This window comes from Bombus bifarius, unplaced genomic scaffold (assembly GCF_011952205.1).
Source record: "Bombus bifarius isolate JDL3187 unplaced genomic scaffold, Bbif_JDL3187 scf7180000008008, whole genome shotgun sequence".
Taxonomy (NCBI): Eukaryota; Metazoa; Arthropoda; class Insecta; order Hymenoptera; family Apidae; genus Bombus; species Bombus bifarius.
The window spans coordinates 2,728,034-2,745,134 of NW_022884386.1; the positions used below are offsets into that span (position 1 = coordinate 2,728,034).

General features: G+C 43.1%; 1 protein-coding gene across 4 annotated transcripts in view; it reads right to left on the reverse strand.

Moving 5' to 3' along the window:
* The window catches only part of LOC117206828 (tyrosine-protein phosphatase 99A-like), a 420,696-nt gene that overhangs the window by 8,693 nt on the left and 394,902 nt on the right, over positions 1-17,101 (reverse strand). For 2 of the 4 annotated variants that reach the window (XM_033446514.1, XM_033446513.1), the window contains exons 7-13: positions 5,996-6,196; positions 4,869-5,149; positions 4,016-4,272; positions 2,244-2,539; positions 508-728; positions 301-426; positions 60-232 (exon numbers count right to left, since the gene is read on the reverse strand). In XM_033446514.1, the coding sequence (XP_033302405.1) occupies positions 60-232; positions 301-426; positions 508-728; positions 2,244-2,539; positions 4,016-4,272; positions 4,869-5,149; positions 5,996-6,196 (1,555 nt within the window). The remainder of the gene's footprint in view (positions 1-59; positions 233-300; positions 427-507; positions 729-2,243; positions 2,540-4,015; positions 4,273-4,868; positions 5,150-5,995; positions 6,197-17,101) is intronic. The other 2 variants (XM_033446516.1, XM_033446517.1) reach the window with 2 other exon arrangements.

Here is a 17,101-nt window from a genome sequence, read left to right on the forward strand (position 1 = left end):
TATTTGTATCTCTTATACTGCTTATAGTACTGTACTTAAAAGTGTTCGCCTATCTCTACCTGCAGTGAACAACGATCGGTCCTGCATCCGGAGGATTGGCATTGGAAGATTTCCGGATGAAGCTCAGAACCGGCAACGGATGTTCTGGTACACCATGATCAGGCCATCCGGTGTAATGATATTGCCAAATGATACGTTCTCCCATGTTGACTCCATTCTTCTTCTTCTTGACCTATAGACATTAACATCATTTAGGTCTTGAAAGAATTTATCTATGAAACTTTTTATAAATATATCAACCTTCATGTGACGAATTTGAAGGGTACGAATGGTGTACGTAGCCATAACATCCTCTCTCAACAGAGTCACTTGAATATAGCCATAAGTCTCAGATCCCTTCTTAGGCCAGTACATATCACATTTTTTCTGTAAACAGGGAAAGACAGAAAGAGTTAAATAAGAGAATACATACAAGTTAGATGTATATAAAATAGTAGAGGTACTCACACGACCACGTTCGACGAGATTGGTGATCATAACAACGATCGATACCCTTTGTTCCCATACCATACGCCAGAATCCATCGAAAGTCGGTGGCAGTGGTCCTTGTGTACCAATATACGCACGCGTACGCTGCCAACCGTCGATGTAATTCGCGTTCACGTAATCGTGACCCTTCTTCGGGGGTCCTCCGCCGCATGATAACAACTGCACTCGAGTATGGTCGTCTATGAACAGAAATTTTCTTCCTGTACCTTTTCACTGCCAATTAAATAAATTACCGAAACATTTGAACACTTAAAAAATATTTAGTAATATATTCGATTAATTTGCAATAAAGGCTAACGTTATTACTAATTAAGTATTTGAAAGCATTAATTCTATTTTTCTCCAAACTCGCATCTCACTGTCAAGCATTCCGTTACTAGTATTATTTTCCCATCCAGGACGTTTGGTTAAACACTGAAAACCCATGAATCAACGTCGTTGCGGGTCGTCCAGGTGATCGTCTCCCATTCTCTCCTCTTTCTCTCTCACCCATCACCATTGATAGGCATTAACGAGCAGTGCCGCGAAGCATCTGTGACCTCGTTGCAGAGTGCTGCCGGTCACTCACATTAAAAGCGAACGAGAGCAACTCGTTAATCCGATAACATCGCGAACGGTCGAAGCTCGCAGCATCGCGAATTTCGACGCGTTAAATCGCGCGCGATTTCACTTAGACTAACCATTCCGCTTATCTCAGCAAAAGCCGATACGTTATCGGTATAAAATCACGAGAGATTTTCGTTCCTCGCTTTTCCTGATAGACTAGACGATCTTATCTTCGCATAGAGGAATATTACTTAGTTAAAATTCTAATAAAGCAGAATTATTACAAGTAGAATTATAATTCTGTAGAATTGTTACAAACGGTATCAAGCATAAACGGAGGAAGATTAAACTTTAATCTAACTTGCGCTTTATACGCTTGCTTTCATTGAAAGCTTAATAAACGACCTTGGTGTTAACATAAGATAAGATACGATCGATTACCACAAATAGTACAATCTTTAATATCGAATAACAAGGGTAAAGGGTTAATCCATCATTAAACGAAGGAAGCGCAGCGTTACATTGATCGGTTTTAACGAGATGACGAGACATAATATTACGGTACTCGAGGTACGGCGAGACAGGGATTTCATGAATCAAACGAAAGTCGTTTCGTTTAAAATAGAAAGCGAGCTTGAGCGCAATTTCAGCTCTATTGGAGGCTAGTTCCACGCGAGGCTGAGTGACGTTCTGACGATTGCGGACTTCCGATACGCGCGATTACAATTGTCGTATCGTGCACGGTCTCTGTCCCGACATGCGTGAAACCTTCGCCGATTTACATGCTCGATGACGAACGAGCGGAGGAACGTTGGTACCGGCGAAGAAGAGGAAACCTTGAAAAAAACGGAAATGTGCCATTGCTGCGAATTAATCGATTAAACAGAGTACTCGATCGCCATTGCGCGAGAGATAACGTAGACTCTACGACTCTGTTGCATGAAATAAAATTAAACCTCGCGATATATCGCGAGGGTGAAAGGGAAACTTGGTTAAAAATAGAAGTTGGACGCCGGTGAGCTGCAGGAAGAAAAACAGGAGCTGCGTGGAGCTGTCGAAACCAAACGCTCTTCGATGGAAATAAAGATTTTCCCACGAAAAGATCTCGTTGACCTGGAAATCAAAGAAATGCACATAATACTACTCACAGGCCAATATATTCAAGTATCGGTTCTTCGCCTTGTTCTCAACGTATTGGGAATTCTCTGCGGTGAATTTGCCACTTTCCGATTGAATGAACTCGTATTCCTTGCTGAACCCGATGTCCCCGTCCGCGTGTAAACTCGCAACGTGTTGTACGAATTTCTGAATGGCGACCGCGGTACGTTCTCCATCCTGCTCGCTGTTCTCCCATTCTTGAAGCGTGGGCACGTTGCGGGGCGGATAGTCGAGGAAGTAGTACGCGGTGTGGAAGCATTTCCTGAAAATTGGCCTCAGGCAAGGCCTAATGAGTTTCGTCATAAGCATGCATTCCAAAAGAAAATGTAAAAGAACAAACACAAACGGAGGAAAACCGAAATGAGAAAGAAAGAACAGGAATTTTAAAAGGGTTTGTCGAAACAACAAAGCGGTACAATACGATTCTTTTATACAACATATTCTTAACAAAGTATCTCGTAATAGAAAGTGCGGTAAATTAAACGCAATAAAAGACTGGGATTGTCAACTGTTTGCATTCGCGTTATCGCTTGCGATCGATCATCGTTTACGACCGACGAAACACGCGGGGAACTTATGTCCCTCCGTGTGCTCTCTTGTTCGTCGACGATCTTCCCGTAATGAAAAAAGTTCTCGCGTAGGAAGGAGAAACGTTTTCATTTTCTTTTCTTCTGGGACTCACAGTTCGAGGTACTTCTTCATCCCGTCGATGAGCTTCTGTTACTATCCATTCTATGATTGTGCAGAAAATTTTCAACGATCGGCAGAGCAAGAGGAATCGAGGTGAACGTTCCTCGAATAAACTGCAAGAGCGAGCAACGCACAGGCACAGAGCGAAGCACGCCGTCCGTGACCCAGAAAGTATTCCTTCTTTACGAATCGTTCCCTCGCGACTCACACAGTATCGCGTTTGAATCGACGTCCTTGAGCATCTTCGACGATGCCGATCGACCAGCGAAAATGCAGGAGATTGCACGCGACGGCACGTGTTTTGGCACACGACTATTGTAACACTCGATGGAACCCTCCACTCCTGGCAAAACAAGCGAAACGAATGAAACGTGACGTCCCGATGTACTCACGAAATGCCGCCGTACGACTGGGAAACCTTACGTTGTCGTTGTTACTAGTTGTTATCGCGTACGATAAGAGGTCAGTCGGCGATAGAGAAGGAGAAAGACTGCGAGAATCGAAGAAAAGGAGGGACTACACGCGCCGCGGAGAGGGAACCGTAAATCGGAGAGACACCTAGAGCCGAATGTTCACCGTACGTATAATTGTTTTCCTGTGCCATTAGCTATGATAATGTACGGCCAGTCTGAATACCACGAGAGCAGCCGGTAAACTGAGCGCTCGTCGAGCGGACTAATCGCGAACAGCGCACCGACTACGTGCCATGTAATACTGTATGACTGCATCGTAGATCGTTTGTAATTGCACGAAGACGACCGAATGCGTATTATCGTATGATGAGGGCGAGGTATTGCATTTGCAAAGTTGAATGAGTGAACAAGACTGTGGGCAGTAATCTCGTGACTATCGGGCTTTACGAAGAACGAACACCACGACTTAATAAATTCTTGCTCTTCCGCCGGTACCTCAATAATCCTGTTTCCGTTGCTAAAAATATATGAATTAGAAAAAAAAAGGGAGGAAAGAAGAGAAAAATAAGAAGAAAGTAAAAATGTTTAATAAGAGAACGGCGTCATGCAAGAAAGATATAGACGTTTAAAATGAAAGAGGACAAACGATTGATCCTCACTTCCATAGGACGAAGGACGTGATCATCAGCATCACCGCCAGACAAGCGCAGATCACCCCGGCAATCACTCCGCTGCTGAACCATATGGTACTGTGTGGCAATAACGGCGGTGCTCTGTTGCAATCGCGAATGCCGCGCACCTTCTGTGGAGCAGAACCTTCTCCGCGTATAATCAACCGATTGTCGATAGCGCTTCGCGTGCCTCCACGCACCACGATCTCATACACGCTGTTCATCGTCAGGTTTGGTATGATCATCTGTGGATAAAAAAGCGTTTATCGAAGTTATTCGGGTGCGTACACAACGTTTCTACGATCCTCGCTGTGTACTGGGGTTCTCTGTAAGCGACTCGTGTGAGTCATCGCGTAATTTCAATTTGGAATTCAACGTGATAAGGAAGTTCGTCCGTCCCGTGCATTTCCGGCACGTCTGCAGTCGATAACCGACAAAACGCTTTAATCGTTCAAGGATGTTCTCGTGTCAGCTGAGCGTATCAGCTCAAAACAACTCACATTTAGAGACAATTATAATAGTGCAAGTCAGTCTACTGCTATTTTTCGTAAACTAGCTTTCTACGTTTGATACTGTCAAAGAAATTGTTTATCAAACCAGATAAGAGAAAACATTGTTTATCTAAAGCTGAGAGAAATAATCGATGAATAGGGAAAACGAAAGGTTCCAGTTAACGGAGTTCCAGTCCAGTAATTCTCGGTGGCTGTCTCTTTTTCTTCGTGGTAGAGCATCGCGTGAAATAAACCAGCTATTCGCAGTGAAAACACTGAGAACGAAGAAAGTGGAAGAACTGTCGCGGCTGGTGGAGTCGAAGTGAGAATTATAGCAAACTGAAACGTACCGCGCTCTCAAGATGATTCTTCTCCGTCATCATTTCGATCTCCTCGTAACGATTGTCGTTCTCGATTCGATAATTGATGAAATAGTAATCGATAGAACCCCAAAAGAGATTCGGCCTGGCCCATTGGATGTAGACAGAATCGTGAGTCGGACAAGTAACGTTCAAGATCAACGGCGCGCTGGGTCCTGAAATATCTGTTCGACGAATGATATGGTCCGAGGGCTCGCCCTCGTTCTTCCACGTATAAGCCTTTACCCATATCTTGTATTCCGTGTACGGTTCTGAAAGGAATTAACTGATCAGTTGAGGTAATGCGGTATCGTATAATCACTTGGTCCAGTGATTAGATGGAGAGCAGTTTTCTAGGTAAATCAGGAGGGACGAATTTTTCTATTAAAATACAATCTGATAATAAAATATTGCACGAGAAGAATGATATAGAATTAATGAAGACTAATATTAAATTTAATAACAGAAGAATAATATTTGAATAATATTGAAATATAAATTTTTAGTTGAGGTTATTAATTGATATTATAATTAAACAGTGCGTTTGTGGTATACATACAGAAGATAGTTTCAGCCAACATCAATTACTTTATAATCCCGATTTAGAAAATATTATTTAATATATACAATAATCTATAGCATATAATTTGATAACGTATAATATTTTGTAATATGTATATAAATATTCCCTAATATATTTTATCGATATGTGCACATATATTTTATATACCATTGACTATCTACCGAAGCAGTGAAATGTTCGTGGAATAACTTTCTATTTCAAACTTGCAATTTGTAAAATAAATGTATCGTACCTAACATAGAATTTACCATATGAATAAGATCAAATTTGTGTTATCTAACAATGCGTTCACCTGCAGTTATCGAGGATGAGCATGTAACGCATCGCGATGATAAGAGTTCCAGCTTATCGTTAAGCCACGCACACTGATGTCTCTTGTTTCTTTACACGAATAACGATTCTCGAAACAGATAATTGTATATTAGTACTCTTTGCTTATTACGGGCCTCGCCTTCAACGCGAATAAAAAGAAACGACGATGACGAGAAGATAAAAATATTTTTGGACTGCTCCGTTTTTAATATAACTAACTCACCTAATTCTTTCAAAACGAATTCAATGACTGGTCCATCATACTCGTCGGTTCTGTACATTTGGACGTCGGTGTAATTGGAATGCATGTAGTAAATGCGATAACCGGAAATGATCCCATTGGCGTAGTCTGGCTCGGCCCATGACAGTTCAATGGTGGTGGATGTGATGCCGTGGGACGACAGATTCAATGGTTTCGTTGGCACTGGAACACGAAAATGAAAGTTACAAAACTATAAAAATTATATAAGCAAAAATGTTCAGAAATTTACAAAAAGAAATATTGTGAGTTATACATTACTATTATACACGATCGATGAATTGAAAAATTGATATATTGCTAGTATAACGCTTCGTGATATTTTCCAAATTATCAAGAAAATAAAATTTACCAAGGTTTCATACACTTCGTCATTACAAAGTTATTTCGCTTACGGTTATACATCAATTATAGGTTTAAAAAATGCAATACAATCATTAACGCGCTATAACGTTAATTATACTCGAACCGAACGAACGAACGGTGTCGTTATTTCCAATGATTTTCACATTTCGTGCGGCAAGTGCGAAGGAAGCCGTTAGCACGCGATCATCGGAAACGATTTTGTCATACTCGAGTTGAAGCACCCCTCGAAAACGCTCGGCTCCGTAAACTATTTTTCGGTCGATGCACTCGTCGGCGTGTCAGTTTTTCCTTCCTTATCGTCAGGCAGCTCATCATCTTCCGAGGTGGCTTTCCAATTTTCAGCGTACAAAGACGAGAGCAAGCTTGCGACGGCCAAAATCTGAATAATTAATTTCGCCTCGAGTGTCTTCTCAGACCCCTCGCGCCGCGACGAGTAACTCTATAGACACTATTCACTTTTCGTACAGAACGACCGCAGCTGTTACCTAAGATCGGAGCTACCTTCTTTGCTTTCTTCTTCTTTCTCTTCTTCTTTACTATTTCTCGAAAACACCTGGAATAGCTAGTAGCGTTGAAACAATCCAACTGGATCAAATTTTATCGCGTCGCTTTCATGTTTTCGATCCCCTATCTCGTCGAAACATCTGGTACTCGTATCGAGGGAGACGAAACGGTATATGTACATATGAAACGATCCATCGCTTGTATGGCTTGGCGATTGAATTTCGCCAAGTTTTAACAAGGGGGTGGACAGGGCGAAAGGTTGCACACGAATTTCCATCGCCATACGAAAGGAATTGCAATCGCAGATATCGTAGATGAAATAAACATGAGAATAAAAGTATTTGTTCATTGATATGTTTCTTCAATGCAAAGCCATTCGATTGTACATCCAATTTCAAACGATACTCGGGAGAAACCGATATCCTGCGGGCACCGAACGGAATTCGATAATGACACCTACACTCTCCAGTGATTCTCTGAAGCGCAATAATTCTACGCATCAACGGTTAGACGCGTGAACGTTAGGCGCCATCCGTGTATTCGAGCGGCACGATGCGGTGTCGCGATTTCAACGGATGATTGAAGCCACCAATATCGCAACACCCAAGAGTAAGAGGATTATCCGCGCGAAAATGTTGCAAGAAAGTTTCTTTAACCCATTAAAGCCAAACGACGCGATAACGTAACATTACATCTGTAATTTCTTCTTAGCCAATTCACGTTGACCAATTCTATTAAATTCGTGTTACGATCGTGGAGAAGAGTTGCAAGAATTTGCAGAACATTTGCTTCTGTTAAAATTTATCGCTTAGATCCATACAATTTTATGAAGTTTGAGGAAATTCAGGTACTCGTACTTTAGCTATTCTTGTTCAAATTACAGATTTTCTTCGTGCCTTCCATTCGTGCAGTGGGTTTTCATAATGTATTTATTATTTTAATACACTTTGTATTATATTGTACTTCGACGAAACAATAGCATAGTTTACGTTTTTTAATCGTACAGTTCTTCTCAGGTCTATATGGATTATTAAATATTTGGCTTTAATACTCGATATAATTTTACTACGTTTAGTATTCTACGCATTTTTTGACTAAAATATTCCAGAATAAGAAGAAGAAAACGAAGACGAAGAAGCGAAAAGAACAGTGGGGTTAATAATGTTACATATACGACACTTTCGCACTTTGTTTCGCTACTGAGTCTTTAACGAAATAACGAGATACTGTTGAGAAATCGTATCGGAAAATCGTATCAATCTGAAAACGACACTAAACTCGTGCCTTAAATGCCCTACTGGACATGAAAATGAATCGTTGTCAACAGAGAAAAGCTATATACTGGACAGAAGTATTGATGTGCTCTGTTAAGTAAACTCCGTTGATGGACGTTTACTTAAGGACAACGAGATAGACTTCAGTTTCACCTAATAACCTAACAAGGAAGCTGAAGTTTCAGCCACGAACGTGTAATTTTCACTTTCCCAACACGATCGTCCATAGTTTCAAAGAATGTCGAAAGCATATTCAGCCGAGCCGTTGCATTTCACACTCACCCCTCGGCAAATTCGCGCATTTCCACGCAGTCGATAACTCTTCCGCGACGTTTCGTCGCAAAAGCGTTTCGCGACGCGTCTCGTTTTACGTGAATCTCCACCCTCGAGCGGGGCTTTTCTTCGTCGTTGAAAAACCAAGCTCGAGCAAGAGAACGGACTCCCTTGTAATCCGTATTCACGTCTCGTTCACGCGAAGAGGGAAGGACGACGACGTGCTCGACAATCGGCTGCGAAGACCTTTAGAATTCGCAACCGAATAGTGTTGTATCACGATACGCGACTTCTGAAAAATGAACGTGATCGTGTATGGTGAATAGACAAGGTCGAGCGCGCGGTTCGCGCTTCTGCAGGCCGAAGAAAACTCGCCAGGAGAAAGGTGAGAATCGACCGCTTGGATCCACGCGCGCCGAGAACTCGCGTCTCTTGGCCCATCATTTTTCCACGTTGCACGCGATCACGGGAAAACGTTTTCTCCGGCGTTTCCTTGCTGTCTAGAAACTTCTGTTTTACCGCACCTGGGGGAAAACGTTGAAGTGTAAAGTCTTAAATTAGGAGTTAAAGTTACGGATGACTTCATACATTTTCTTGATCCTGTTTTCTTACGTAGGTAGAGTTTAGGAGCAACTTTCTTTCGTGGTCGAATGCAGCTGACCGGTTGAATTACTGTCAGGAAATGTACAGCGAGAAAATTCTTATATAACAGGCGCGTTTGCTGGGTGTTTCTTTGATAACAATTCGATGAACGATTCACTTCGAGTGATCTTTGGGGAGAGAAAATGACGCGGCAAAGGGAAAAATAGAATCGAGATTGGTATGAAAGCGTATGTTGTATTTAAATGGCGAATGTTTATGCAAATTCATATATTTCGGACTGAAAAAAGATAGGACCTAAGCAGGTACATCTGTGAGCAAGTTGATTTTATATTCCAAGAACAATACCTAAAGGAACTTTAATTAATATTAGGTATAAGGATACGATCAGTAAAATAATTAACAATGTTATATACTCATATAATATTAGTTAAAATTCTTTAAAAACCATGGCTATTAGAATATAAAGTAAAAATATATCTGGCCGGAAACTTTTGCGCACCACTGTTACCGTTTCCGTTTCCTTCATAGTAAATATTCCAAAGAATGCTAATATATACTTGAATGCGTAATACAGCATATAACAATATATAATACAATACTATGCTTTGAATATTTTATATTTTTTTGCATATTATGCGCATTCTATGCGTTTATATTTTCCATAAATCTATAAACATCCATAAACATCCATAAACGTCCATAAGCAACAAATCCACAAATTCATAACCACGCTATAACTGTAAATCAGAAGATTTCCCAGCTTCTTCGGCTTAACAAATCTTCTCATTTTTCATCATTTTCATAATTTTCTATAATTTGCAAGAATAACTTGAAATGAGAGATGTATCCACTTCCCCATTGCCGAAAGAATCGACGCAGATATATCTGAGTGGTTTCGTGCTGCGTAAGAGAGACACAGGCGAAAGTAGCTGTATTAGGATCGGTTAGCAATGAGTAACGGTGCTCCAGTGAAAGGAACGGTTGATAAGAAAAGCAACGATCGTCGACTACCTGTTTCGCGTTACCTGCTTTCTCGTTCCCTAGGCGGCAAGTTTATGAACTTGAAACGTATGCAACGCTACCTTTTCGATCGGCTGCTTTACTCAAGCCTGCACCGTTGCGATTTCGTCCTCGGACCAGTGCCACGGTAAAATCGCTTGCCGTCTTAACGCGTTTCACGCCGAGTGACTCACGGCACTCCTCAAAGCTGAACATTCCTCTCGAAATATACTGGGAATTTAAGCTAGTCTGACATTCAACTGCCGTAAAATATGAAAATCCGAGTTCCATGCTTGATATTTTATGATTTTTGTAAATTAATATTTATTCGATGCAGCGTCTAGTTATTTTTCGAATGATCGAGCACAACGAAAGTACCGGATTTTTCGTTATGTAACTCCGCGTAATTACATCGAAAGCTTGCGTTGTTCGATGTCAACAAATTGGCGTTTATTCGATGCAATATTAAGCTCTTCCCTATATTAACGATAAACAAAAATATAAATTTGTAGCAATTTAAATAACTTTGTGCAATAGACTGTTTAAGTCTGTGATTCACTCGACACATAGAATAAGAATAGAATTGCATCACGTGTTCTTTTATTCCAAAGAAACGATTCATTTATTCGATGGCAATGTCAAGTTTTTACTTAGATTAACGATCAACGAGTGAAGTATAAGATTTCTAGCTCTTTAAACATTTTTAGACGCAGTTTATAATTCGTCTGACATAAAGTGTACTTTATTTTAATAATACGGTATTACATCGCGATTTCTCTTATTCCGAAGATGCGATCCATTTATTCGATGTACTGTTCAACCGTTCCTTATATTAATGATTGATAAAAGTATAGACTTGTACCACTTTAAATAACCTTGCGTAGTAAACAGTTTATGACCATGATTCACTCAAAGCAAAATGCACCGTCGAACAGAATTGCATCACGGTTTCTTTTATTCCAAAGCAGCAACTCCAAAAGTGTTACATATTTCAGCTCACGCCATCGACTACAAAGCATCGAACATTACGACGTCCCTCGACCGTGTCGGAGCAAGGTGAGTCTCGGAGGGCGAAAGGCCATTAAGATGCCATTAATTCGAGATACGCGTCCTCCGCGATGGGCATTAGCAAATGCGCGCAAACACGTCTAAACATTTTCGACCATGTAAATTAGAGTGTACGGCCTTGAAGTCCTCTTGCCTCTCGCGTAAAAATAGACCGACTGAATGCCTCGTGTGTTTTTAACGTGCTCCGACTTCCAAAAACGAACTGAAAACGAGAGAAAAAAAAAAAAAAAAAAAAAAAAGAAGTAGAATATCTACGCTCGACAGGGCCGAATTTCCATATTTCTATACCTGTTCGATGCTATGAGGTCAACCGGAGCGTGGTTGTTGCAACGATGCAGAGAGAAGAAATCTGTATTTTACAGGCGGATCACGCGTCCTCGCGAATGACGATCCGTGAATGGCGGTTGCGAAACTGGACCGAAACTACAGCGCGAAAAAAGGTCGTGTCGAAAAGGAAGGCGCAGAGGTCTGGTCGACTATTCGTCGGACGGAAATGCTACTCGCTTCCTGGCGGAGTGTGTGCACAGGATCGAGTGACGACCATTTCTTGGCGGCTGTGTTTCCTTCCCGCGGCCAGAACTAGTTTCGTGGCTACGCTTCGGAACCTGATCGCACGCCAGAGGAAACGCAACGCGCTGTTTTCATGCCTTTATGACAACGTACGTGCCCGCAAATCCGCGCTAAACCGCTTACGTAACGTCGCGCGACGGCAAGGTGCGTTTCAGGAGAAACAGACCAAGCCAGATAGGGAAGAAGGAGACGGGATCAAGAGGGAGACAACGCGTTCCTACGCTACGCTGCGCTAGTTAGACAAGCTGAAGTGGATTCCACGAGAGAAATGTAATACACGCGAGCTGCACCTTGTTCCCCGGAATCGAGATGGAAAAGGAAACAAGTGGCGCGCGAACGTCACTCCAGTGCACGCGACGGGAAAATCTTTTTCGCAGCGAACGCTGCGTGTCGATTATCGACCTGCGATCCTGCGGAGTATTTCTTGAGAATTTAATGGCGAGATTTTTTAATTCGAAAATTAATAAGAACAAGGAAGCAAGAAACGATTTACGGATAATTTTTCTTTGCTACGTGTTATGTTTGTAAAGCAGTATTTCTTTCGCGATATCGTAGAACATATATCGTGAGATAAACGCTAGGTACCTGTTGAACATTTAATTTTGTATAGATCGCGAGTTTTTCCATTTTGAAAAATTGAAAAAGGATGGAGGGAAGTACGTCTTACGGGAGATTTCTTCCTGACGCATGTTACGTTAGTAAGCAATGTTTTTTTTTTTTTTTTTATTCATAATACTGCAGGATATCATCGACAAATTGTATGCCATTAATCGTATCCATATGTTTCAGACTATTTCAGAATATGTCGGAGGTCACGACATATGGCGAATGGAAAATTGTTCATCGAAAGACTACCCATAATGAAGCATCCTGTACGAAGATTGTATTCATGATGATATAGCTTTGTCGCAGTTTATTTATCATCGGCAATGAATCGCTTCAGGATCAGCTACGCCGGTGATTAATTGAATAAATTCCCAATGTCTTTTGCTTCTTTTTCCGATACTTCCAACTCGACGACAATCTGCTTGGCACAAACACGCTCAACTTCGCGTAATTAATTCTTCTATTTTTATACTGAAATGTAAATGCTTATCCTCTCTTTTCTATCCATCTCCTTGGAATATCATCGGAATATCATCGAAGAGAAAAAGAAACGTAAAAAAGAAGGAAAGTCAAATTTTTTGCTCATCTTTCGACCACAACCGCCACCTACTCAAAAACATCATGGTGGTCAATCTTGTGATTACATTTACCTCGATAAACGTCGCTGTCATTCTCGGTGGAGGAGACTGGGGCCGTGTAGGTGGTCTGCTCGTATGTTTGATCGTCCGTGTATGCGATCGGATCCGCGGATGCGAACAATATCCGGAGGATGATAGCCACTGCGGCCGCAAGTTGAGCGGCACTGACTATCCTGGCCCACGACATTTTCGTTTTGCAGCTGCAGCTGTGAAGCGCGGCGTGGCGTGGCGTGGTGTGCGGCACGGCACGGCACGGTACACGGCGTGGCTCGTTCGCTCTCCACCGGGCTATTTCACGAATTCGTCCATCCTCGTTACTCTTACCGGCGTTCTCATCGCGCTTGTCTCACCCTTGGGACGGCACACCGCGCAGATACGCACACCAACCACGGGAACAATACGCGACAAGACGGTCCGCCGTACGAATCGTGTCTCCGCGAAAGTTCATCGCTGTTTTTCCGCTGTGTTTGCAGCACTACGTTTAAAACGTGGGCCCGTGGTCCACGGGGTTGAAACACAGTTTACGTCGTCTCATCGCACCCCACGATTGTCCGAGTTCACGATCACGATCGAACCAGTTCGATCCGGATCGTTTGATCGTTCGAATCGTTCGAACGTAGGAGGGTGCTCACTGGTGAACGATCATATTTTCCAAATACGATTTTACCCCGTAACGGGCGCGAGGGCGTACACAAGGTGCAAGAGGAGAACGATCGAACGGATCGATTGATTGGCGCGTCCCTCGGTCGCCTGAAGGAATAGGAAATTGTCGAGGCGTATCGGACAGCAAGGATCGAAGCTAACGAAGCGATGATTTCGTTCGTGCTGCATCCTGGCGACCCGATATACCTCCGCGCGTCGCGTACACGTCCGTGCAACGTGACCGGAATATTAACGTGGCTCGAGATCGAACTTGTTATCCTAATTTGGTTTCTCTCCCATCGGACTCGTTCTCTTACTCTTTCTTTCTTTTTTACGCTTTGTTTCGCGAGCGCGAGAAACACACGTGGGAATTGCGAGATAAAAAGGGGGCTCTGGTGGAAAAAAATAAATTCGATCATCGCCGCTTCCCAACTCGCGCGTTGTCCTAATTGTGTGGTCGAGTGGCTCAATTAGTCGGAATTATGACCTCGATTGTTTCTCGTCGAGCTGCACACCGAGAGGCAGCGACAGCGCCGGTAGCAACAGCGGAGACGCCGGCGGCAGCAACGAGCGCATCAACTTCGCTATTCGCCGGTCGCGCAGCAATAATTACACGGCCCCTCTGGAACGTTTTAAAACGGCTTCCCCTTATATTTTTAGTACGTCAAGATCGAGGGGACACGCGGCCAAACGCCTCGGCGGCGTGTCGAGGATCCAGCAACGTGTGTCTCACGCTTCTAACAAAAACAGTTGTCGAAAGCTATACGCGTGTAACGATCTCTCCAAGAATTACGCGTCTTTCTATCTTTTTATCCATCGACACGATTCCATTTTGTGCAGCGATGGCAGTATAACGTGCAGGAAAGATCTCGGAGTAGTTCCGTGCGCAAAGATCGTGCGATTCAAAGGAGACCGATAGTAAGAAAATTTCCCTGGTGTTGAGAATAATGGCAAGCTCTTGAAACAAAGAGGAATTGTTCACGTTCGATTTAGGAGACGAAGCACGAGCAAATGGACGACTCGCAATTATGACTCAACGATTGCGATATTAACCGCAAGTTAGCCGAGAACCGGCCGCAGCGGCGCTGCACGCGTGCACAAGCACCACGAGCCTTGACATTTATACGTCACGGAGAAACTTCACGTCCTACGTCTATCCCAGTTGTGCGGAAAGCTAGACGGAAAGAAAATTGAGACCAGCTCCGGCGTGCTCGGACAACGAGGATATAAACGCGGAAAAACATTTCCGCTGATCTCGGTTGAAAATTCATGTTCCGCAATAAAGGATGACTCATTGGCCTACGAAGCCTCGACGAGTGTACTTACATAGGGTGTATCATAATGTGTGGGCACCGGTTCAAGGGTAAACTCGAGGCATTCAGATAATAAAAAGAAATGTGGTTAAATTACATGGCATTATATGGTGCGATATATTCTGCCATTTTTGGTATACCTACTTAAAATGACTATCATACTCCTCTATGCAAATTGCACGTGATTTATAACGGTGGTTTGAAAGTGTAATAACGTGTATATTCATTAACAACATTGTCAATTACTTTGGTGCCTATTCACCTAAGCAACTTCTATACATTCTGACACACTTCGTGTACAACCGACTTGAAAGAACATCGTAGATATTTCGTGCGCGACGATCGGTAAACTATCAACGATTTCCTATCTACTTCCGTTTCGCAAGAAAGACGTTAGACCAACGAGGGTTGAGGGAGGGGGAGAGAGAGAGAGAGAGAGAGACGCCTGTTATTTCCGATTCCAATATCCTTTGCGACAAGAAATATCCAATTCCGCGATAAGTCGCCGGAAAACGTAGAAACTCGGGCCACCACAAACCGACTGATATTATACAACGATGTATGTGCTATTTGCATAGGTTGGCCGTACCGCGTGTCGCGTGGGATCGCACCGATCGACCACCAGAAGACGAATCGATTCGTTTGGTACGAGACGTCGCTTTTCAGCCAGACAGATTCGAGGGCGAAGGGTGTTGCCTTTTGTCGTCGATGGTACTCGTCATACCTGACACTGCACCGACGACCCTTGTTCCAACATTCCCCGAGAGAAAACCGTCGACGAGGTTACACTCAATTACACACTGGCGAAGGTCGATTAAAGTGGACTACGTAGCGATATGCTATATTCGCGGATACACAGATAGAATAAATTATCAAAGCGGATGACATTGACATGTATTTCGTGTAACGCTACGTAGACCGACAGTTATTTCTTATTCATATAACCGCGATAAGTCAATGTCTAACGAAAACAAAAATTGGAGCGCATATTATAAGTGCATGTACGTCGGACAATAATATTTCTGTAGCAACAATAGTAATATTTCTATAAGATGCGCTGTCAATGTACTTTACGAAAACAACATGGATTGCATTACGAATTGTCAGGACGCTGTATGAAAGGTAACGTCGATCCGATAGAACTACGCCGATGGGAATATTCGATGAGTATCGAAATCCTTATAGGAAGTATTCGCACGGTCAATTGAATGCAACCGATCCAGCGTCATTTTGGCACTGTGCGAAGAACCCTTCACGCTATATCGACCCTTCAACCTCGAGCCACGATTCCGCCCATGTCGAACTCTCAACCCGGATCACTTACTAGGCCGATCATTACCATACGATTCTCTGCGTTTCGAGTATCCTCGATCTAACTTAACCAAAAAAAAAAAAAAAAAACAAGAAAAAAAGAAAAAAAGATACGGCCGGTACTATACGACGTGGTGTGCGCAAATCACTGAAAACTTTCTCACACTAGGCGTCACTGGCACTGAAGAGGCGTCGTTCGCGCGGTGAATCAAACGCCATTTCAAACTGTACCGCACGAAGAATCTCCACGAGTAACTTCACAATATGACAGATCTAACTGCGAGAGAGCCTAATCAAGATAACGTCCCATCGACATCTCGGGACTAGCAATGGAGCACCGTTGCGATGCTGCGAGAGTGACAAAACGCACTGCTCTGAAGCGAGGAACACGAACGTTGCCACACACACTACTTGCCTCCGCGATCACCAACGTACAACGTTCTCGCGCGTACGGTAAACCGTGACTCCAGCTCTCTACACTCGCTTCTCCGACTTGCTTCCAGTCAGGAAGAAAACAGACAGACAGGTACAGAAAGAGGGAGAGAAACTCACGTTCACAAATACAGGCGACGAGCACTGACGACGCGCTACGCTGAAACGTGTACGTACAAAGGGGATGGAGCGAGACGGAGAATGCACGAGAAGCACGCGCGCGCGCACTCTACAGGCGCACAGTGTTTCTAACAAGCCGGCATACACGTGCGCCAGGAAATGTGCGTGAGAGAAAGAAAGGAGGCAAGAGGGAAGGAAAACGAACGAGAGAGGGGAATGTGGAGAACACGTTACACAGCCATATGCGAGAAGGAGGCACCAAGTATTAGTGTTTTATATATATGAACGTGTATATAGCGTGTTTGTAACGCGTTTCCTTCGGCTGTTCCCGCTTATCGCGTCTTCTTCACG